At 41.2% G+C, this 24,388-nt stretch overlaps 1 protein-coding gene across 1 annotated transcript; it reads left to right on the top strand.

Annotated features, from left to right (window-relative positions):
- Positions 1-8: 8 nt before the first annotated feature.
- NUFIP1 (nuclear FMR1 interacting protein 1) lies at positions 9-23,960 on the top strand. Its single transcript, XM_052664587.1, has 10 exons — positions 9-253; positions 478-566; positions 1,976-2,080; positions 2,676-2,738; positions 3,307-3,383; positions 10,365-10,457; positions 14,008-14,273; positions 17,502-17,630; positions 19,384-19,604; positions 22,273-23,960. Exons 1-10 carry the CDS (start codon positions 61-63, stop codon positions 22,609-22,611), a joined length of 1,575 nt encoding a protein of 524 aa, XP_052520547.1. The 5' UTR covers positions 9-60; the 3' UTR covers positions 22,612-23,960.
- The last annotated feature ends 428 nt before the right edge of the window (positions 23,961-24,388 follow it).

Genomic DNA, 24,388 nt, shown 5'->3' with positions numbered 1-24,388 from the left:
AACCGGAAGTGACGCGTTTTGTAGCGGCCGGCCGGCGGTGCGGCTCCTCACGCGGCGGGCATGCAGCCGGGCGGCGAGCTGGGCTCCGCCGTGAGCCCGTTCGGCTGGTTCCCGCCGCCGCCGCTCCGCCCGCCCCTCTTTTGCCCGCCGCCTCCTTGGGAGCCCGGCTTCTGGCCGCCACCCGACGGCTACGCCCCACCGCCGGCATGGTACCCGCCGGCCTACCAGGAGCCCCTGCGGCGGCCGCACAGTGGTGAGCGGGGAAGAAGGGGGTCCCGGCTCCTTCTTTCCTCCTTTTCCCTTCTCTTCCTTCTTGGAGCTGCCCCCAGTCTCGTTTCCTGATCCTTCAGCCCCGATTTGAGTCTGTACGGCCCCTTTCCCTCGCTCCCCACCTGGTCGTGCGTGTGGGACTCATCGGCTGCAGCAACTGAAACCGACTGTTGTGTTGTGTGGGTTTTTGTTTGTTTTTTTTTTAAGGTGGAAATGGCCATTTTCCCCAGGAATGGCAAGGAGAGCAAGCGCCTGGATTTCATAAGCGTTCTCCAGGTGGAAACAACAGGCAGAAGGTACGGATGCTGAATTGGGCTATGTGGCCTTCAGTGTTCCCTTTCTGTGATAAACTGTTCTGCAATGTTGGGACAGAGGTGACTCTGTATGGCTTGTGTCCCTGTGCAGCCACTGTGTTCTTGACTAATGCTGCTGCCTCTGTGAGACTGAATGTACATGACAGGCAAAATAAGCGTGGTGCCCTGGCGTGATTGAGGAGGTGGTTCTTCTTCTCTCTGCGCTGTCCTTGTAAGGCTTCACCTGCAATATTGTATCCAGGGTGATGGATGTTGGAGTGAGTCTAGAAGAGGCCACTGGGATGAGGCTGGAGCGTTCTCCTATAAAATATGGAGGAGAGAACCGGGTTTGCTCTTCTTGGATTTAAGGGGAAGCTCTTTACAGGGAGAGTGGTGAGGTGATGGAACAGGCTGCCCAGAAGGGTTGTAGATGCGCTGTCCCTTCAGGTGTTCAAGACCAGGTTGGATGGGGTCTAGTGCCGTATCTGGAGATTGGTGGCCCTGCCTGTGGCAGGCGAGTTGGAATTTGATCCTTCAAATCCCTTTCAACCATTCTCTGATAAGTGCAGGTTCTGAAGGAGCCTCATTGTGACCTTCCAATACTTAAAGGGGGCGTATAGGGAAGTTAAGGAGGGGATATTTATCATATTGATCAGATAGCACGACAGGACAAAAGGTAGCAGTTTCAATCTCATCTGTATCTACCTTCTTAACTATAAGGAAGAAATCATATGCTTAGGGGTGGTGAGGCACTGACACAGGCTGCATGGAGAAGCTGTGGGTGCCCCATCCCTAAAGGTGCGTAATGCCAGGTTGGATGGGGCCCTGGGCAGCCTGAGCTGCTAGGTGGCAGCCCTGTACATGGCAGGAGGTTGGAACTGGTTGGTTCCTTCCAACTGAAGCTTTTCCATGAATTGGCCTCAAACCCTGAGCTCAACGAAGGGATCAAATCCTAAAACACGTAATCTCAATAAAAGCCTTTATTGTGATGATGCCCAGTTACATAGATCACTTTAATGGTCCATCGTGTTTTCAGACCCTGGCAGCCTCATCACTTTGCTGTAATGGTGGGAGAAGAAAGGGTCCCTACTGCCCCCAAGCTCCTACCTGTCACATGAGAACAGGTGCAGACTGAATCTATGGGGAGGGGGTGTGGAGCTGTAGCCCTGGCTCTTTTCCAAGCTGCTGATAAGTTTGTGTCTGCAGAAGTGATAACTGATAGAGGGGTGGTAGAAGAAAGAACTGAATGCAGTACATTTTGTTTGGAAAATGAATGATGTCAATTCTAGCTTTGTTAGTTTAGATATTTGGTAATACCTCAAATAAAACATTCCAAGCAATTTATTTCCTATCTAGTTAAGTAGGGTAACCTTTTAACTGCTATACTTATGTTTTTTTTTCCTTTCTCTTAGAACAAAAAGAAGAAGGAGCCAGTTTTCTCTCACTATTGTGATACCTGTGACCGAGGCTATAAAAACCAGGAGAAGTATGATGAACATATTTCACAACATACACAGGTTGAACTTTGCTTGCTTTATTTTTATTTCAATCTCTAGTTTTTCACATACAAACAGATAACTGTAGTCACTCTTATGATGGTAGACCTAGCAACAGATTCCTGAGTTGGTAGGAGTTGGTTTTTTTTTTTTAATGCTGTATGTAGGGAAGCTTGTATTTTTTGTGTTATTGCTCAAGTCATTTTAATGTTCTTCTGAATATTGCTAGTTCACCCCAGCACTGAGTAGCTTCACTGACATCAGCATAGCGTGTGAAATGCTTTATGTAGAAGAGATCTTAAAAATGCACTCCTTTACTGCAAAGAAGTAACACAATTTGGGTAGCCCCAAAAATCTTCCTTTTAGCTTTGCTTTACGTTATCTTTGATTATGAGGCATGTTGTCTTCATTAGCTGTACAAAAATCAGACGGAACTTAAAAGTACATTAACCCTAATTTTTTTTTGCAGTCATGATTGTTTTAAAATTGTATTGCTTAAAACCTGTGCCATCAGCTGTATAATCATCTGGTGCAGAATTTGACTTTTAGATAAATGTTTGTTGTAATTTTCTTGTATAATGTGATATGCCTGAAGTTCACTCCCTTTATCTTGCAGTGCACAGAAGAAGGATGCAGTTTCAACGCACATGAGAAGTTAGTTCAGATACACTGGAAGAACGTAGGTGTCCCAGCTGTCTCCCAGAATATTAATCTTTGCTGCCTTCATGTAGCAGGAGGGTTAAAACTAGATGATCATTGTGGTCCTTTTCAACCCAGGCTGTTCGATAATTCTTTCTTTTTTTTCATTCTTCTGAAATTAAAACATCACTTCTGAGTAAGTTCTTTAAGTTCTTTACTATGAGATCGGTGAGGTGCTGGCACAGGCTGCCCAGACAGGTGCCCTGTCCCTGGAGGTGTTCCAGGCCAGGTTGGATGGGGCCCTGGGCAGCCTGGTCTAGTGTTAAGTGTGGAGGTTGGTGGCCCTGCCTGTGGCAGGGGGTTGGAGATTCATGATCCTTGAGGTCCCTTCCAACCTGGGCCATTCTGTGAGTTGAATCTGTTATTAAAAAAAAAAATCTTATGGGTATAAATGTTCAGTTCTATATCTTAATGAATTTTAACGTGGTTGCTGTGTGCAGTCACAGCATGATTGGAGATTAAGTGCAGTACCCTTTTTCCTTTTTTTTTTTTTTTTTTTTTTCTGCTCCCCCTTCTGGCTTTGAAACACCTTTGGATTTCTTCCTTAGGTACATGGACCTGGTGCTAAGAGAATAAAATTAGATAGTCCAGAAGAGATTGCTAGATGGAGAGAAGAAAGAAAAAAGTGAGTAATTGCTTGACACTTTCTAAAGAACAAAATATACAAATGGCATTGTAACTAAAGTATGGGGTGAAGTTCATATGCAGCAGGATTTCTCATTTTCTCCTGTTGTGATGTGAGGTGTATAACTTGATGCTGTTTACCAGCAAGCAGCCTGTGCTTCCATAGGCCTTTTCACGGTGGCTTTCTCATAGTTAACTCCTTTTCAGTAGATGAAAGATGCTGTAGGTTTTCCTCACTTCTGTACCTGACTTGGAATACAGTTTTGAGTGATCAGTGCATGGTGAAAACAAACCTATAAGTAGGAGTTGTGATGCAGAGTGGGAAGTTGTATAAATCAAATTTCAAGATTGCTAATGATCAGCTTTGGCATTGTGCTGTGACCTCTTGAGATGAAAGTAAAACAACTTGTCTGGTACAGTCTTAAAGCCCATGCTTTTATAACAGTATCTCCAAGGGAGAAAATTAATACTTGTTTTGTTTTCAACTTTGTGTACGTTTTTGTCTTCTGAGATGCTTGTGGGAGAGCTGTTGGTGCTAAGGCTTATGTGTCAAAATGGTTTTTAAGGTGCATGCAAGTACATGCTTTGCTGTGTATTAGAAACATGTTTGTACATTTTCTGCTTCTCTAATGTTTATATGTTGTGTGCTTGGGGAGTGGATACTGTGAGTCAGAGCAAAATTTATGTGCAGTTTACTGAGTGATGATACTCTGCCTTAGATAGAGGTCTCTAGAAATTCAACAAATTATGGTAGGTAGTTGTTTTTTTTTTTCTTTCATATGGCTATAATTTTGTTGTGGTACGAGGTTCCTGGAAGCCTTTTGTTTTCTGTAGCATACTGTAATAAGTGGAAATAAAGTCCCAAGTCATGAGCACCATCAAAAAAGGCAATGTGGGATGAGCCAAGGCCGCTAGGTGGAGTAGTGCTGTCACTTATTTTGGTGTGTCTGTTTCTATGTGGGTGTCTCATAATAGATGCATGTAAAACGACTACCTGAGTGGCTTGTGTTAATTTTTGTACAAAAGCTGAGATAGCTGTACTAGCACTTAATAAAAGAAACAACTAAATAAAAGCAATGAAAGCCAAATCTGAGGCTTCTGCAAAGCATTCATTGGGTGTCCAACAAAGCAACAGTATGGTATGAAAGATCTGACTCACAGTAAACACTCAATTTGAAAGAGGGGGGGGGGAAAAGGACACAAGAGGGAGTCTGAACTATTAGGGAGTTTTGATTTATGGTGACAAGTAAAAGCTTTTCTTTCTAGAAGCTCTAATCAGAGCTAAGAATGAATCTTTTTAGGTCATTAGTAGTTGGTTTCTAATTAGTTTCTGGTGATTTAATGTGTTTATTTTCATACTGCATCCCTGACATTTGTTTTGGTTGTTCTTCCAGCTGCTGTAAATAATGACTTAGAGTTCCAGTGTCCATGATTAGCTGCTGTGTTGTTTAGTCGAGCATCCTGCTACCATCTATTAAAGCCTATCTTTAAAGTGCAGCATCTGTGTGATGAGGGAGGGGAGAGTAGTAATGAGTGAACGTCTTTGCAGGAAGTGTGCCAGGTCAGAATGCTGTTCTGCTTTTCCAGTTTCTATACAATGCCCTTCTTGTTGAAGCCTTTGCATATCTCTTCACCTAAAGGCTTTTTAATTGCTTATGGCCTACTGAATTTGCTGAAGAGGCCAGTCTGAAGGCTTTTTAATGTTTTTTTGATCCAGTGAATTGGAAAGCAGGCAGTCTGAAGTTATGTGGGCAGTGATAGAGGTGCAATTCTATGGGACCTGAGAATCGAGTGTACCCTCAGCAACTTTGCAGACAGCACCAAGCTGAGGGGCTAATGTAAACCTAATAAGGTCCAACAAAACCAAGTGATGTACTTGGGTTGAGGCAATCCCAGATATAAGTACAGAGTGGGGAAGAACTCACTGAGATCAGAGCTGCGGGTAAGGAATTGGATGTTCTGTTGGATGAAAACCTTGAAATGAACCAGCAGTTTGTACTTGCAGCCCAGAAGCCTAACAGTATCCTGGGCTGCATTGGAAGAGGGGTGGACAGCAGGGAGAGGAAAGGGATTGTTGCTGTCTACTATGACCTTGTGAAGCCCCATGTGGGGTATTGTAACCAGACCTGGGATCCCCAGCACAAGAGGTGTGGAGTTGTTCAAACAGGTGTAGAGGAGGGCCCTGAAGATGATCAGGGAGCTGGAGCTCCTCTCCTGGGAATAAAGGTTGAGGAGTTGGGCCTGCTTAGCTTGGAGAAGAAAAAACTTCAGAGAGACTTCATTGCAGCCTTCCAGTATTTAAAGGGAGCTCATAAACAGGAGGGAGACGGACTTTTCTACACAGGTAGAAAATGATAGGACAAGGGGGAATGACTTTAAACTATAAGATGGGAGATTTTAGATTAGAAGTCGGGGAGGTTTTTCACAGAGAAGGTAATAAGATGCTGGAGTGTCCTACCCAAAGAGGTTGTAGATGCCCATCCCTGGAGGTGTTCAAGGCTAGGTTGGATGGGAGCTCTGTGTAATGTGATCTAGTGCCTGATCTAGCAACTGGCAGCCCTGCCCACAGCAGGGAGTTGGAAATACATGGAGTCCCTTCCAACCCAAGCCATTCTATGATTCCTTTGTTTGGAAGACAAATGGTTGTGAAGGCTGACCTTAGCTTTGGTGATTACAACTGCTTTTCTTGTTTTGACTTGTCCATTCCAACTGTTGAGAAATGTGCTATTCTAGCATTTTTTAAATACTAGCTTAAAGAGAATCACCAACAGTGCATTTCCTTACTGCACAGAATGTGGCATTGCTGTCTTCTATTCTTTCCAAGTGAAATCTGAGTACTAGTTGTCCATCTGTTTCTAACCAGCTCTTCCTGAGCAAAGGTTACTAGAAAACATGGCAAGGCAGCTCTGATGTTGAAGCAAACACCTAAGCTTATTTTTGCTTATGTTTTGATATAACACTGGATGATTTTCTCAATCTTATGTATTGCTTCTAAATTCTGGCCTGCCCTGCTTTCTTTAACCCAGTCCAGTTAGGGAATGACTGCAGTATTTCCTTGCAATACATTTGATAGGCTGAGCATCTATTTAATAAGTGAAGACTAGTGCTGTCGATCAAACCAATTTGTAATCCCCTAGTTGATAATGATAGCTCTTGGCATCTTCCCTGGTGATACATTCACAGTAGTTAAATAGGTAATAAGGAAAATTAATTTCTTAGTGCCTGGTACGAGTAGTGCAGACAAAGTGAAGTGGATTAAATGTTTTAAGGTGGATGTAATGGATAGAACTTACTGGTACGCACTGGGAATTAATAAAATTGCCTCAGCTAACATGTGGTGAAATCACCCTGCAGATGCAATGTTAGATAAAATGCCTGGGAGACTCGGAACAGAATTTTATCAGCTCTCTGTGGGCCCATTTGGGCTTTATGTGTCCCTTTTGCTGTTGGTTGTGTGCTCAGTCAGGACCAGCTCTGTAAGTCACAGTGCTTTTCCTATGAAGATAAATTTGTGTAGCTTTGGACTCCAGAAATGTGCTGTGTAAACTGCTATAGAAACAGTTCTGTTTTCAGTTAGGCACTGACAAAGCTCTCTGTGCTTTCTAAGAGCTCTGTTTACTTTGTTTATTTGGGCAGGATGTAGTGCACTGGACTATCAAGCATGTATGATTTTGGCTAGAGCACTCGTTTGTTGGAAAAAAATAACCTGTTTACTAGGGCACAAGCTGTGCCAAGTTGTTTACAGGACCTGAGTGCTGGGTTACTTCTGTTACTTCATTGGAGCTTGTAGCTAACATTTTAAGAACCTCATTTTATTGATGGAGGATGGCATATCTTCTAAGGATACAAGCCTGAGTCAGCACATCAGATCATAAAATGTGACCCCTTTATGTGTTGAAATTCAGTATGTGCTCTTTGTATTCTGCACTGCCACACTTCAGGAGCTGTCTTCCTAGCTTGGCCTCTCTAAGAAAGAATTTTCTATCAAAGAAAAAGGTGGGGAAAAAAATTCCTCTTTCTGGTTTCTCTTGAATATCTTGTTAGCTGCTCTTAGGTGGTGAAGTTTACAAAGTGTGGGTCTCTTTTGTGTAGTTTCACCTTGGGGGTATAATGTAATGTTTGCACTGTAGGCATCTGCCTCCACTCTGGAACTAGGTGGAATTTGCTGTTTCCATGGGCAGATCTGGCTGATGCTCTGTTTTGTTACTACATGTGCAAGCCCCTCCTATTGCCCAGTTCAAACAGAACAACCCTGAATCCAGCCAGTTGTTTTGCACTAGTGAAGCATAAATATATAATGAGGACTCTTGTGTGGACAATCACTCATAATACAGGTCAAGCAGTAAAATTTCTTAATAATTGCAGAAAGCCAAGTTGGTGTTATCTTTTATTCTCATGATGTTACCAATCTTGGCTAGAACAGCCTGGCCAATTTGTGTTTCTTTAACCAAAATGCATTTGTCAGGAGTTGCACAGACCTGTTTGTACTCTAGCAGTGCTGAGCTCTGGGATTGTACTGGGTGGCTGTAATGCCCCATTCCTGGGGTTGTTCAAGGCCAGGTTGTATGGGGCCTTGGGCAACCTGATTTAGTGCCCATTTCAGTGGTTGACAAACCTGTCTTTGACAGGGAGTTTGAAACTAGATGATCTTCAAGGTTCCTTCCAACCCAAGCCATTCTATGGTATCTGTAACAGGTATCTGTAACAGGTTGCCCAGAGGCTGTGGAGTCTCTTCCTTGGACATCTTCCAAAGCTTCCTGGTCACGAACCCAGGCACCCTATTCTGGCTGTCCCTGCTGAAGCAGGCAGTTGTACCAGATGGCCTTTGGAGGTCTCTTCCCAACCTCAGCATTTCTGTGGTTCTGTGATGAGATGTGGATTTACTTCCATTTTGGAAGGTTGGGTTCGACTCGCTCTGCTTTGGGACGAGTGGGGTTGATGTGGTCCAGTCACCCAATCTGCCACTGGAGTGCTCTGCTCAGCTTTGTAGCACAGCAGAGCACCTGGGGAGGTGTGAACCCAGTCTACCTTGTATCTGCCAACTGAAGACTTGAAAGTCTAGAGCTTACTCCCCACCAAATCCTTAGATTGCAGAATAAGGTATAGGGGCCTTTTTAATCATCATAAAATGCTCTGTGCATGTGCACTGCAAAATGGGTGCATCTTCTGTAGAAGATAAAGGTAATGAGTGAAATGCTATCTGTTATCTTTGTCAGGGAGAGTTGGATTAAGCAGTTGCTACAGGTGCTGTAAGATGTGCCTTTCAGGAATATTTGGACTTCAGATGCGAGCTTCCTACAGCTGTTAGTTTCTGTCTGTCAATTGAAAAGGTTTTCTAAAAGAAAGCACGTCTGTTTTGGCACTGAGTTGAATTAAAAGCATTCATGGAGTCCATTACAGTGGCTCAGTGGAGGGAGTGGTAACTTGTAGGAATGAAAGTGGGAGGCAGTTGGGTCTCAAAGTGTGTTGTTGAGTGCGTGTCTGAGTATGCCTTTAATCAGCGTAACTGCAAGAGCACTTCCGAGACTTTTGCTCCAGGGTTAAGGGTTTTACCTTATGTCCTTATTTTTAATGACCAAGAGGAGCTTGGAGTTCTCCTGTGTATAACTATCACAAATAACTCTTTTCTTCTCTGGGCCTTACTCGTGTGAAGTTTCCTTCTAGAAGTATGGAGGGGCTGTCGAGCACAGGGGTCTCTGAATTGAAGCTCTTGAGATAAAATAATTCATTCCATGCCTGCTGCATATTAGGAGCTTTATAACATGGATAAAGAAATGCAAGTAGTGGAGAAGAGTGGAGATGAAATATCATATCCCTGTGCTCACTTCAGCTATGTATGGTGGGTTTCTGGGAGAAATCCAATGAAAATAGACTCTGATAGCCTAAACTCAAATCCTCTTAAGACAATTCTGTGATGTGTTTAGGTGTGCCTTAGAAAATGCTTGTTATCTTTTTTCCTTGATAAGTAGTCAAAGCTGTCTTGAGTCAGCATGAAGCTTATCATTCTTACTGTAAAATAGGGAAGATGCATGTGTTAAGATTAAATATTTAAAGAAAGATGTGTCCTTTTTGATAACTATATGTAGTGAGTAGCTGTTCTAAGTTCCTTGTTACTCCATTTTAATAGACATCAAATATTTATGTTTTGTGATACTTTTTGGAAAGGGGTGGGAGTGCTTGCCATTTACCACCTTTATCTCAAAGCACTGAGGTCTGGCTAACTGATGTTTACAGAGCATCTGGCGTTGCCATTTAAGGGCTTTGACAGCAATTTGCAGGAGGCCTTGCATGTTGGAACTGGCATGGTGTACATCTGCAGGGAAGAATGGTGAGGGAAGTGGGGAGTGGGAAGAGAGAGGTGGTTTGGTTTGGTGGATGATTGTAATAGTAGATTTGTTTTGTTCTGCATGACTTAGCAGTTTTTCTCGAAGCTGGAATAAAAAGCTGGTAATATTGGTGTAGTAGAGTTCAGTATGCAAGCTCAATTCTGAATACTGTGCAGGAAGAAGCTTTTTTCCCTTAACTATGCTATTAAGGGAATCTTCTGCGTGCAGAAGCTGTTCTTAAAACCCTATTTTATGTAAGAGCTGAGCCATTGGTTTGCTAAAGGCATATACCTCAGGATCCTTAAATACTCTGGTAAAAGCACTGAGTAATTAAATTGCGAGACTAAATCATGTGCTGTGGTATATAGGGACAGGCAGAGGGTCTAAAAGCATGAGTCAGCTGTTAGTCTCTAGCTTGTCTGATGGTTAGGTAAATCTAGTAGTGCCAATTTAGTGGATTTTTTTGCATGGGAGCGTGTGACCATAAATACTCAGGTTTCTTTTCTTCATCAGTGCCTTTTTAAGAAGGACGCAGTCTGGTACGCTTACATGAAACATAGAAACTCTCATGCTTATAGAGAATGTTGGTTTGGTAGAGGGTGGGTTGGCCAACTACAGTGAACATTTCAAGACCATATGATTTTTTTTTCTTCTAGAAATTTTCCTACATTAGCAAACATTGAAAAGAAGAAAGTTATGCAGATGGAGAAGGAGGAAAGAGGAGAAATCCTCACCACCCCGCAGTTTGGGTAAGCATTTTAAAATCAGCTTGCTATTTTCCTTTTAATGAGTTCAGGCATATGCTTTCTTACTGTGGTCTCCAAGCACTTATTGCTTCCACTGTGCACACGATCTAGCTGGCCTTTAGCAGAGGACAGGTCACTTGACAAATGGCAGATGTAATGTTCCTTTGTTTACAGTGCTTCATAGTCCACTTCAGTTAAATTAAACAATGATTGTGTTAGAAACCTGATGATGTTCTTGCTGAATTCTACACTCTGGTTTATTTGAGAAGCACATTCTAGTGGCTATTCATTAGTTCACCATAACCTTGGTCTCTGAAAAAGAAATAAGGGGGATGGAAGTCACACAACATAATTAATCTGTGGTCTAATCCTCTTATGCCTGGAAATGGCCAAGAGACTTTGTGTGGATTTGGCTTTTTACTCTCTGCTTTCAGATGATAAATCAATGATCAAGTGAAGAGCAGAGGAAGATTTAACTTTGTTTTTATGGTTTAGATAGTGCTGTTGTTGCTTCTTTTACCCTCCATCTTCGTTATCTATCTGCTGCCTTTGCTCTGGGCCCAATACTTGGTCCTCTCGAATTTTTCTGTTCATTCTCTCATACTGTGAATTACTTTTTCCATGTTATCTTTTTTAAATCTTTTTCCACAGTGTTAGTGTTATATGGAAATAGCCAACTCCATCAGCCTTGCTTTAGGGCCTGCGGGAAGACTTCTACATAAAATGACCCACCGCCCCCAGCACGTTGTTTAAGCTAGAATGACTGAGCCAGAAGGCAGGAGTGGACCCAGTTCTAAGAGGCTCTTGCTGAATTTCCTGCTATGTGGAAGTGAAGCTGGAGTTTGACTTCTCTCCCCTCAAGGGGATGACAAAATAAAGAGCTTGAACTATGGTAAATCAGTTGAACCAGTGCAGAATGAGGTTCAGACAAGGCTAGTATAATTTGTTAAATGGTAGTGGTGCAGATTACCTTGGTACAGCATGTGCTTCAGATGTTCAAATGTTTACTCACCCTTTCCCTGCCCCCTTCAGCTTGCTGCCTTTTATTCCTCATGAAGGAAAGGCTTATAAAAGACTGATGCAGATGTACTTTGCACACAAGGGGTCCAAAGCTACAAATGTGGAGTTACATTTGAAGAGTCTTGGATGCAAAGATGAGTTTTGCTTGTCAGAATAATAAGCTATTTAGTGTTTACAGGTTTATTTGGCAACATGGATGTTCTGGTGAACTGTGAGTCAGATGCCAAATGTAACCTTAAATGTAGTCAGAAATCTTTTAGGTGTGTTAGTAACTTTATCTGGAAAACTGTTAGGGAAGGGGAAAAAAAAAAAGCCCTAAAAACTGCTAGTTGATTGCAGTTTGCTTTCACTTAGTGACCTTTATTTCTAGTTAATTTTAGAAATTTCCTGCATTTTTTTCTGCTTTTCCCTGAACTTGTAGCCCAGAAGGCTTACTCTACTGTCCAAAAAACTGTCGTTTCTGCTTGGTTTATCAACAGCAAAGATTCTGAAATTGTTGCTTATCTGGCAAACTTAATGATGCATGAGGCAAAAATAGAATACATCTTGTTCTTTGCAAGCTGTACTATTAAAGCAAATAGCTAAGTAAGATTTAGAAAGGATTAGACACTTAACACTTCTACAACACTTTCCATTTGTGGTTCTCTGAAGTGCTTTACAACTGCTAATTCCCAGCATCCCTGTGTGTGAGATTAGAGAGGCAGGAGGACCACTTGGGCAGTCTGTGGTGTCTTGCAACAGCTAATTAATAGCACATGGCTCTTTATCCTCTTTAAACAGGAAGTGAAGAGTACATCTTTCAGTAGAAGAAGGCAGATACCAGGCTGGCACTTGCTGGGATGTGTTTGTGACCTTGGGGTTTCTTTCTGGGTATTTGAGGCCCTGTGGAAACTAGAATGTTTTTGTCCCTGGTCAAGGACAGTATCAGCTTATATTTACTCTGTATTGTCCAAGCTGTACAACAACATCCTGAATTTAAAGCCTAATATAAATTCAGAAGTGAAGTTTGGAATCCTAAAACGAGGTGAGTTACAGGAGACAATAGCCTTACTTCACGGATAAGAGGCTGATACACAGGAAGGTGTTGGCTTGTATCTCTTGTCACATGAGAACTATGGTGAATGATGCTATCAGGGCTGAGCATTCAGTGCTAGACACTCAAGGAATGGCTGAAGAATTAAATGTTTTGACATCATATAAAACAGTTTTGAATGCTCTACCTGGTGCTGTTTGCCTCAAGAGGAACTTAAAACTGGAGAAGTGTGAAAGAGGGGGTCATTAGTTAGAAGTGTAAACATTTTTGTACAGGCAGAGGTCCGTGGTTTGGGAGGATTGTGTGACAGGAAAAAATGTGTATGGGTGAGAAGAGGTAATTAGAATATCTATGCGCTGTTTCTTGTAACTTGAGGGGAAAAATGAGGTTAACAGATAACTGTTTTATTCTCACACTGAGAACAGACCAGAGGAATCTTTCTCTACAAAGCATTAACAACTTGCTGCAAGATGTGGAGTAAAGCAGAAGTTTACACAGCAATGCACAACATGAGGCACAAAGCTATCAGTGTTCAGTGAGCTGCTCTGTTTGGAGAGGGTGTCTAGGTGGTACAATGCTGAAAGCTGGAAGAAGATGAGAAATGTGACTGCTTGTGAGAAAAGGGGGCATAAAAAATAGACCTGTTCTGCTAGCTGCCTACCAATGACGTGGTGCCAGGTTAGAAACACACCTTTGAGGCTTATCTTGCAAGTGCGTGGCTCAAGGAAAAGTGTCAGGAAGAAGTTCTTGCCCAACCATGATATCATGCAGCTGACTAGGGCTAACAGGATCTCTGCTGTGCTGTAAGTGAGACTGAGAGACAGTGTACTGAGCCAAATGAACCATGCGACTGGATCAAGACTGTCAGATCTTTTGTTGTTAAAATGTGCTCGTGACTCTTTGCAGTCTTGTGTTGATGAATTAACTTTCTGTTGTTTGAAAAGAAATATTTTCAGGAGGCTTAGGTTGTCAGTTCTGTATCTGCTTTTCTGACTGGGTCACACCTATTCTCATATCTATACATTCTGAGTTTGTTTGGCTGACCAGGTTCCTTCTAGAAATATGCTTTGTAGAATAATCTGGAAGGCCAGCAGAACTAGCCTACTGTTCTCTTTTGTAATTGATTTGCTTTGTCCCAGTGGAAATCTTTCTTCTTTTCCATTAGAGTGAAAGAGAAGAGCAGCACGTTAGTTTAGAGGGAAGAGCAGGCAGTTGTTGCATCTGAGTGTTCATTGAGCTGTAACTGGAAAAAGACTTCAGTAGTGGAAGTATGCCCTGTTAAAAGATAAAATTCATCAACTTCAGACTTTTCATGTAACCCTGCCAGTGAGGTGAGCTGTAACTGCATGTGTGTTCTGTTACGACACGTTAGCTGAGCTAGTGCAAGTCCTGGTGTTCTACTCTGTTGCTGCACCTTGTGTGCACCTGAGCTGCTGAGTGACTTCAGTTGATTTTACTCTCCTAGGCTGTTATTCTGTGAACTCTGTTTCTCTTCTCCAGCAAAATGAAGGGAATGTGGAAAGCTACAGAAGATGAAAGGTCTGGGCAGCAAGGAAGACAGAAGAGAAAACAGAAGCGTCAGTTCTGGAAGAAATTTAAGAAAAATGGTGGTGATAGTAATGTACCATCACAAAGAAATCAAAATGAAGCTAATGGACCAGGAAACAGTACATGTGAAAAAGAACATGAAAAACAGCCTGCTTTGGAGACTCAGCCATGCATGAAGGACGTTGATCCACTCAGTTTTCTAGCAAACAGTGATGTTGGTAAGATGAAAAAGGTCAAGGAACTTCTAAGTAGTGTTGATTACTGAACTTCTGTGAAGCTAGCAGCTTTGGGAAGAGCTGGGGATTTCAGTATAACCAAGCAACAAAGAAACCCCACCATACTGTCATTGATGAAAAGAGAGCTAATTAGACATGTGTATAATGGAAGGCTTTTTCTTAGTAGAAAATTGATGGAAAGCTTTTCCAGTATGCTGGGACAATAATACTACTCATTGTTATTAACAAAGAAGCATGGTAGTATGGCTAGAACTATTCTAGGGTCGACAGGGGCACAAATCTGTAACTTTGAATGTAGTCCAACATCCCTGTGTCTAAGTCTTGCATTTAGAACTTCCTTTTAAATGGAAATTTCTGTATCCTGATTCAGAACATGATCTTCTAAGAGATCTCATAGAATATTCTGGATACTGACTTGGTGCTTTAAATCCAATATTTAGCTAACAAATCAAAGAGGGTTTCTAGGCTCTTAAAGAACAAAATTGAGGCTGCCAACAAGTTTGTGTGCAATCGTATTTATTCTGCTGTAAGTATTAGGCAACTGACTAAAGCACATGCATCAAATTAAGTTACTACATTAACACATAAAGTAAGAAAATATTTACAAAGCCAAAAGAATCAAGTATTGCAACAAAAGAATTGTTTTTGAAGGGTGTTTAATATGTTTTAGTGTTTTGCAAATATTTAGAGTGTGAAAACAATGAACTTCCTTGTATGGGTTAAATGACATGAAAATATAAGCATTTTTCTTATAATTCCATTTTTTTCCCCAAATTATCCAACTTGCTGTTGATGCTCTCCATATGTGTGCATTTCCTGAAGTATTACTGCTTAGGCTTTTTTGTGAGCATGTTCTGTTTTCCCTATGCTGGCAGTAATATAAACTATACTGGTAGAACTATTTCTAATATAGTCAGCAGTGATGTAGTGCTCTTAGAATGTCAACGTAAGTTGACTTATACTCTAGTTTGTTGGGTATTTTTTTTTTTTAGCAGCAAGGCTAAAATGCATCCACTGGAAAGGCTTCTGATGTTGAGTTTCTCCTCTTGAAGACATAATCTTCAATTAATGGGAACAAGAACTCAGCATCCCTGTGCAATTTGTTTATTCCACTCATCTGCGTGTTGGGAAACTAAGTATGATTAAATATAGCTGCATTTCCCCACAGCATCTGTGCTTTACTTAATGATAGGAATTTGAATTGTATGCGAGTACAACTAGGGACTTCTGTTATAATAGGTAGAAAAGGAATGCAGTACTTAATAATGTGTAATAAATCCAGTTCATTTTTCTATAATGAAGTAGAACAAACATTTCTTTCAAAATCCTACATCTGAAGTCCGTGGTTTTGCTGTATAGAAACGTTTTGTTGGAGTATTTAAACCTTTCAAACAGCAAGAGCCCTTTCTCTAGAGGCAGTGTGTTTGTGCATAATGCATTCACTGAAGTTCTTTTCAGTAGCTCATTCCTTCAGAGCTAAGACATTCAATGAGAGATGAGGAAAACAATTTTCCTCTTCATTTATAAACAGAAACAAGATAAAGTGCCAGGTCTAAAATTCCTGAGGGAATTCTGATCAGAAGCAGGCAATTGTATGCATTAGTGCATAACACTTCCTCAAGTTGTTTTACTGTAATACACTTTCTATTTGATAGTGATTGCTGAATTTGCTGCAAGTGTTGGTATCCCTGTTCACTGCAGGGGAGTTGGACTCGATGGCCCTCAGAGGTCTCTTCCAACTCTCAGGATCTATGATTCTATGAAGTTTAATTTTAGCAGTTTATAATAGCTTCTTTGCATATTCATAAACTCATTTCCAGTTTTGTGGCCAGATGCTCTTTAAGGAAGTATAAAAAACGTGTGTGACTCCTGCACTCACTCAACAGTCTGAGTGTGATGGAAGTGAAGAGCAACTAGGAATCGAAACTATCAAAATAACTTGGAGTAAATGCCAGAGCTTTATGCTTGCTTGAGTATGCCATATGAAATATATTCTGCTAGGAAAATGCACTCTGTTTTCCACGAGCTTCCAGTGCAGTTGCAAGTTGATGTGATTGCTGAACCAGTGAGTCAGCCATGAGGTCTCATAAGGTAAAGAAGCAGGTAATAGTTTAAATCAATGCCTGTGTGTTTATCAAAGTTCTACCAAATAACATGGGCTTCAGTGAAATGAATTGACAATTGTTACTGAGATACTAAAACAAAATAGTAAAGCACTTATGGTTTAAAAGTGAAGATCTCAAAAGTGTTTATTACAAAGTATTGCACCACTCTCCTGTGGAGTATAATGTTCAAGCTGCAACAGCTGGGATATGTAAGGATGCAACATTCTTTGTAAAAACAAGACTGCAACCAGTCTATTTCTTTTAGCCCAAAGATTCTCTTTCCTTAATGTCTGTGGTAATTTTTCTGTTAACTTCAGTGCTATCAGAGTCTTTCCAAGATCTTAATGCATATAGATACTTTGCATCAAACTAAAGCCATCATAATTACATACATTTGTGTATATATATTTAGGAAGGTTGCTCTGTGTATGTCTCCCATTGTCATAGTCCTGTCAATTTCAGCATTTTTGTATCACTTGCCCATTTTCTGTGTTCCTAGTATTCCTTTTTTTCTGGAGTGGTTTTTAGACTGCAGTAACTCACTCATGCATATCCATAATGCTCTGTGAGGATTTTAATATTAAATGATCTGAAGTCCTGCTGAAAACAGATTGTCTGATATGTAGCCTGTGTCCTAAATGTCCCCAGTGAACTTTTTTTCTATCCAAGAATTTCTGTTTTTCAAATCCTCACTCTGAGGCTAATTTGCATGTTTAAATTACTGGTTTTTAAATCCTTCTTCCCCACCCCTTGCCTCCACAGGACTAAATCCAGCAAAACCTCAAAACACATTATGAAATCTCTTTTTCTCCTTACTTGCTCTTGAAATAAAACCTATAATTATATTTAATATACGAAGAAACTCTGAGCTGTTGTTCGGGAAGTCAAACTATTGTTTCCATAACTTTGACTGTAAACCAGTGGTGAGACAGTTTGTCCTCCAAATCTATGTTGGCTAGGTGGATATGCTTGTTATCAATCCATGGTATTGAGCAATGGTGCCTAACACTAGCTTTGCATAGTGATCATATGAGGATTTAACCATGCTGGCTGTTCATATAGGGAGTGTGGGGAAAAATCCCTCTTACCTTTTCTTCCCCTGCAGAGTCTGACAAGGATGAAGCAGAAACTGAAGATGCAAAGCTGGAGATGACTGTTGTTCCCAAACAGGTCACCTCAGCCTTGAGTTCATTGTCAGCCAACTATGGGAGTGCCTCTGAGAGTGAGCCTGAAGGTGTGTAGATGCTCTTCCTCTGATGTTCTCCTCTCCCTACCTCTTCCTTCCCAGTGCTGCTGTGTTTTATTTGGAAATATTTTCTTTCTGAATGCTGGGAGACTTCACTTCTCATGCATTTGATCCCTTATCTACCACTGCACTCTCCATTTATTTGTAGATGCAGCCCTTACAAGTGTGGTGGCCCACTGGCATTCTTTGGTTGCATCCCTGAACTGCTGAAAGCTGCAGCTTTCAGTGTCTGTCAACCTACATAGTACTTAAAGTTTCTTAAAGAAGCTTTTAGAGAAATCAGAATGAAATGCAACATGTAGTGATTAGCCCAGGTTATGCATAAGGTATAGTGCCAGTTCAGAGGTTGTATCTCCAGGACTCTTTTGGCTATGGAACTGCCTCTTGATCTGGGCCCTCTCTGCCAGTGCTGTAATTCAGAGCTGTCTTATACTGTCCTGGTTTTTTGTTGTTGTTTTTGGGCTTTTTTGTGGCTTACTCTGGCAGAGGGAACCTTTTTAAAGGTTAAACATAGGAATATTTTTGCAGTCTGTGCAGAGAACCTCTCTAGTCTGCTTTTGGGGACATTGTATGCTAGTACAGGTGTAAGTCATGTGCAGAAGGAGTCAGGGAGGAGTAAAAGCATGTCATTATTTTAGCTGTAGTCTGTTCCCCCATTCCTTCCTTGTCCCAGTTGGAGCAGTAAATGGGGTTTCTCTGTAAGCCATTACTCACTCCCAGTATGGTGATAACTCTTAATATTAGGAGAGTACCCAGGCAGAGGATAGCATTTGTGCAGTCATCCGGTGTGCTGCAATGACCTTATCCATCAGGGTTGTGCCTCATCTAATGCCTTGTCTTTTTCTAAGCCTATAGCATATTTTGGAACCTCTCATACAGTGTTTCCTGAAAGATTGGGTGGATTTCTTTCCACCCTTTGTTTGCTTTTTCTCAGCACCGTGACCTTAGATGAAGGGTGGACATAACATTTCTTTGGTTAGGGTGTGTATTGTCAAATTTTCCAGCCTTCTTATAGGCATGCAGTTCTGGGGGGTGGGAAAGGTAGCCTGTCTTCAAGTTTGAACAGAGCCAGGAAAACACTGTTGTGCTCACCCCATGAACTAATTTCCATGTCCTTAAGGGCTTTTTCCATCGAAGGCTGCTGAGTTTTGCAATGAGATTTGAACTCTGCAGTGCTTGGATGTTGTTCTGCTTTGAGCACATGCATCAGTGTATAGCAGAGAACTGCAGCTGCTTGTTTGCAGTTGATTACAATGCCTTACTTGTCCCAGGTGGCTTACTTAAAGTTGGAGAGAAGCTAGGAGATGGGACTGAACTTAGCCATGCTCTGCCCTGTGTAGTGATTTTCTCAACAGCCAAACATGCATCAAGTTATACTGTGGTGTGGAAGGAGTGTGCTTTAAGTGAACCCAAGGCAGAGACTTGAAAATCTTGTTCAACTCCTTGAACACAACAGAACAAAACATATCCCTCTGCAGTACTGAAAAAGAGTAACTGTCTCATTTACCATTCTGTGACTGCTTAGAGATAACTTCTTATTTTTAAATAAAAGCCCACTCACAAAACAACAGAAATCCAAAACCCCAAACAAAAACCTCCCTTCTCCCAAGTGAAATGTGTACTTCTTCAGGTTGTGTAGAAAGAATACTCAAGAACTGCCAGTGCATGGGAATATAACCATGTTAGAGGCCTTTAAGTTTGGGAGAAAAGTGTTGGTGTGTCTTTTGCTTTTGATTTTTAGAAGTCTCTGTCAAGATTGCAACAAAAGCTGAGGAAAATGAAGCAGCACCTCAGAGTCCTGATGTTCCTCAGAATCCAAAGCTGAATCAGCAGCTTCCAGAATCTACAGACACAATGCTAAGAAGCTCAAACTCAAATACAGGCTTTTCCAGAGTCCCTGATAAAAGGGCAAAGAGAACATTACCTCTCCTTCCAAAGCGTCGTCCGACTCTGCTGGAAATGGTAAGCTTTATTGTTACAGTGGTGTTTGCTATACAAGAGCAGCACAACCTGTGAGCAGTTCTCCTCTCCCCTCAAGAAGTTAGAGAGGTCTAGCTGAAGCAAAGGCCAGGTTTTAAAATAGCAAATAAGTGTTTCTCTCAAAGCATAGATGCTGAAACAGACAAATGAAAATATTTTGGTGTGCATTCAGGTAACAACTGATTTTGGTGAGCAGAAGACAGCTTAATTGTGTGCTTGAAATGAGCTGCACAAAAAAACCCACAAACCTTTATTTGTCCCTCTCCCCTTCCTGTATTAATATTCTGTGTGTAATCCCATCAGATTTATGCTGATCCTCCTCTCTTTGCACTCAGCTTTGTTATTCAGCTGCCTGATTGAGGAGGAGGCAGTTTTTTCAGCTGCAAAATTCTTGTTAACAGGGATGTTGGTGTCTTAAACTGTTGAGTGCTGTTGGACTGCAACCTGCACATGCATGGGGTTCTTCTCTGTAGGCATGTTTGAACCAATCTGAGGAAGTGACTGCAGGTCATGTTGAAGACTAGGTTGGTGTCAGAAGGATCAAAAAGAGGTTTGCAGGTGTCAGTGTAATGTGTCACAGTTCTGAACAGCAGCCTGAAGTACTCTCTATGAAATTGGTTTTCTTTAGTGTAGACAAAACTTTGCCAGTGCTCTTACTGCTTTCAGTTCTCTAAAGCAATATTTGCTAGGAGAGCAAGATCAGATAGGTTACACAGTTTTCCTGCCAAAGCAAAAAAACTGGGCACAGCTGAGGAACAAGCAGAGAGCAGAGTGCCACTGGCATCAGGAGCCTGATACAGCACAGGATGTCTAGGCAAGAGATAGTCAATGATCTGCTACATCCCAAGTAGCAGATCTGGGAGAAATCCCTTGATGGTCTTCTCAGTAGCACATAGTACATTTACTGCCAAGAAATAAAGCTGCTAGTGAATGGAAAAGGAAGTGTTTGTCCTTCATTTGTGTAGCTCCCTAAGCACACAGTAGTCTTTATCTCTTACTATTCTAAGTTGTTGGTGATCAAAGCAGTAAAGACTCAGGAGTAAGTCATATGAAGGTCTTGAATATTGAGAGAAAAATGGCACAGATGCTGGCTGAACACGGGGATCCTGATTTGTAGCTTGTTAGTCCGTTTTTAAAAGTACATTTTATCTTTTGCCTTTTAATGTTCAGATTTCTTAAAGGATGTGTACTGTGGCTGTCAATTACAGAGGAGTTCTTGAGATTTGCACATAGGCTTTTAAAGCTTCAAGGAACCAAGGGTGATATTTCTTAGTGAATCACTGAAAACGTTTCCAAAAAGTGAAGAATCTTTGCTCAGGAAGTGATGCTACATGAATGAAATGTTTTCTTTTTTGAAAGAGGGGCACTTGGACAGTGAATTTAGGCACTACCACACATGACTATCATAGTCTTGCAAACAGTGTACACTTAGCAATGCTGTTTGCTGACAGGCCTCTACAGAAGTTGCTCCAGAGATACCCATCACTGCATTTAAAAATAGGTAGGGATGATGCATCTCATCTGTAACTTTGTTATGCTGTGTGGAAATTCAGCGCTTTCTTCTTCACCTACAAAAATAATGTAATTGTAGTGTCCATTCTCTGCCCTACTGTGCATCTACAGGTTGAGACAGGTTTATGAAGATTCATGTAAGGTGCTAGCACTGGTAACAGCTGGTGCCAGCTGCATGCAGCACCTCTTAAAAAAAAAAATAGTCTAAATAGAAATATGTGTACTTCAAAGTGGCTGGCTAGATTTACCATGCTTCTCTGTGGCTTTGCAAGCAAAATCTAGCTAGGATGTGTAATACAGAACTCCTGAAAATGGTCAGGTAGTTAAAGATTTAGCTACTTGCTTTAAACATGTAGTTTCACACTATTAGCTCTGCTCACAATGACAGAATTTCCCTTCAGCATTCTGACTGGTTTTTAACACACAAATGATCTTTAGTCAGGCTGAAAGAAATAAGGAAGGTCTTCAGCATTTTGGTTAAGTTGTTAGACTTAAGTTGGTGAATTATGTTCCAAAATAGATGCTGCTATTTAAGTCCACAATCTAATAGCTGTTGAAACATGCCCTTTCTCTATAAGTATCTTTTACTCAGATATTTTCTAATAAAAGATGCACAGGATATTAAATTACAGATACAGTATAGCCTGCAAAGCTTAAAAAATGCTGATAGACTTGCTACCCTGATGTATTGTCCAGAGCCTGGAATTCTTCATTTTGGATGTTGGATAGCTCATGTCTGTGATATGAGAGCACAGTCATTTGAATGTACCCTGGAAGATGATTGAAGAGGAAATTCTGTGTTGAGGTGTATTATTGATGTTCTCTGTCACCTGAGCAAATTGAGATTGACAGCATAATCCAAATAGTAGATTTTACAGCTTGTTCAGCCTGACTTAATGTGTTATTGGTACTAAATAAGTGATGCTTAAACATATGTGATTTGGGCATGTGAGCATTCATCCATTTTAGTGGATCAGCCATGTGTAAGTGCCAGTTGTGGTCCTTCTAACCTCTCTCCTTGTAGCCTCCTTGCCAGATGCCTGTTCCCACCTGTTCTTACCCATACATCTTTGTAGGCTTGTGTCAACTACAGGCCAGCGGAGGGAAATATGCATCACTTTCTTTTCCTTCTTTGCAGTTACTGGCCCAGGACATCCGACATGAAAGGAATGTGATTTTGCAGTGTGTTCGATACATTGTACGAAATGATGTGTTTGGACTTCATTTAAAACCAGAAACAGAAGCTAAAACAGAGACTGGACAGGCCTCTAAAACTACAGCAGAGGCTTTGACGGACAAGCTTGATGGATCTCATTGTTCTTGTAGCTCTGACCTTCAGTTAACAGGAAAAGAAAAAGATGTGTTATTAATAGCCCATGGTGAGGAAGCACCCGTATATCAGGTATCACAGATGCATCACTCAGCAGATGAGGAGATATGGGAAACCCCAGCAATTCACAGTGAAGAAGGTGTCTGAAGATGATAAAGGCTCAGCTTTTCTACCTGACATCCGTTTTTCTTTTTTGGAAGACATAATTATTACAAAATCATTAAAGTATATGGTGAGAACAGTTAAAACTATGTTTCTGTTCTGCTCTGCCTGAGGTGACTGCTTCCTTGTGAAAACAGCATCTGTGTTGAGTAAATTTATTTCCCCACGGCTGAAATACAGCAGTGGCACAAAGTATGATCTGTCCTAGAGAAGGTGTGGATCCCTGGTTTTGAGCTTCAGATCTCTAATGTTTTACTTTGGTATGGATGGTTTCAGTCCATTGCCGCAGCCAAATAGTGCTGGAGTATGGTGGATCCTTCTCATGTGAAATCAGGGCCTAGAGTGTATATGAGTATCTGAGCTTCTAGAGTTATCTGAGTGTTCTGAAATGATTATTCATTACATTTCTTTCAGCTGTTATTTGGTCTGAAGTATAAATGGAAAAAAAAACCAATCCAAGTGGGAGAAATAACTGGCTTGGCTTTAAAAGCACTGCTTGTACCATGAGTATCTAATTGAACTGAGCAGAGAAATAGAAATGAGAGAGTGCACTGATGCAAGAAGGATTTTTTTTTTTTTTTTAAATGTCAGTGTCAGTAAGTACTGCTTGTATCAGTGCTAGCTCTGTGCTTGACCTCAGGTACTCATCGTTACACCTTAGACCTTAACTGTTGTCATAGGCATTGCCTGTCAGGTTTAACTCTTGAAGCAAACTCCTGGTACTGAGAGTATTAGGTTGATTAGAAATGTTGCTAAGAGATGCTTGTTTCTCTGTCCTCAATGTTCTTTGGGTATTTTAGTTTGCTGTCTGGAGAAATGTCTTCCTTGGCCTGTTGGTGGATGTTTGTACAGTATCTACTGACTTCTCATGGATTTGTGCACACTCGTTCTTCTGTGTGGCTGTACACACATGAACTGTTGTGAACACCGGCAGAAAATAAAACCAAACCATCAGCCAAGGTTTAGGAACGAGTTCTCTTGATTACACTGTGCATTTGTTTGTTAGAATCCTTCTTGTGCAGGTGTTAGTTTGTCACACTGACACTGAAAACATGTCATGAAAATAATCTGTTATCAAGTCTTCCACTTCAAAGTATTTTGCTTTGTGTCGTTTAGTCATGGTTAAATGTCAGAGCTGAGTTACTTTCTCAGGGATTATGGTTTTTCCTTGGTAGCAGTCTAGCTTAGCCCTCCATTCCACCACCTAAACATGACTCTTGATGCTGTTTAATGAGGGTTATTTTCTGTCCTCTGGTTTCTTGAATTAGAATTTGTGCCATACATTTCATCTGTGGTGTATAAAAAAAAAAAAAAAAACAAAAACAAAACAAGAAGCTGAAAATTCTGTCCCTCCACTCTATTTATAGTGATAATTGCATATTGTGCACTGTCTAAACTGATGGAATTCTATAAATATCAACACCCTTGTTTTATATAAAAAAAAGTGTAGTATAGACTGATGCAGTACTGGATCATAAACACATTTCCAAGGCAGATGACTTAATTCTTCTCATGATGGTCCCACAAGCCATCTCACTGACTTGGACATGGTTCTTACAGTCTTACTGTTATGAAAATATTGGCAGTGGGCTCTCAGCCACAGAGATCTGGCACTCAGGCAGAACCTGGCTTCTGAGTGGGTTGTACCAGTGCTGTTGAACCATATGGGTAACAACTGCACACATGGAGGAAAAGAAATGGAGGTCTTAAAATCAATGTGTAACTGCACTTTAATCAACCTTAAACATGCTTCTATCCCTAC

This window comes from Tympanuchus pallidicinctus, unplaced genomic scaffold (genome assembly GCF_026119805.1).
Source record: "Tympanuchus pallidicinctus isolate F22 unplaced genomic scaffold, pur_lepc_1.0 scaffold6, whole genome shotgun sequence".
NCBI classification, from domain to species: domain Eukaryota; kingdom Metazoa; phylum Chordata; class Aves; order Galliformes; family Phasianidae; genus Tympanuchus; species Tympanuchus pallidicinctus.
Note: the sequence above shows the minus strand (reverse complement) of the source record. Positions and strands in the feature narration are given on the sequence as shown.

Coding starts and splice junctions, on each gene's coding strand:
- NUFIP1 (XM_052664587.1), top strand. CDS start 61: ATGCAGCCGGGCGGCGAGCTGGGCTCCGCCGTGAGCCCGTTCGGCTGG. Junction 3,384..10,364: donor TGGAGAGAAGAAAGAAAAAA/GTGAGTAATTGC, acceptor TTTTTCTTCTAG/AAATTTTCCTACATTAGCAA. Junction 19,605..22,272: donor GTCCGACTCTGCTGGAAATG/GTAAGCTTTATT, acceptor CCTTCTTTGCAG/TTACTGGCCCAGGACATCCG.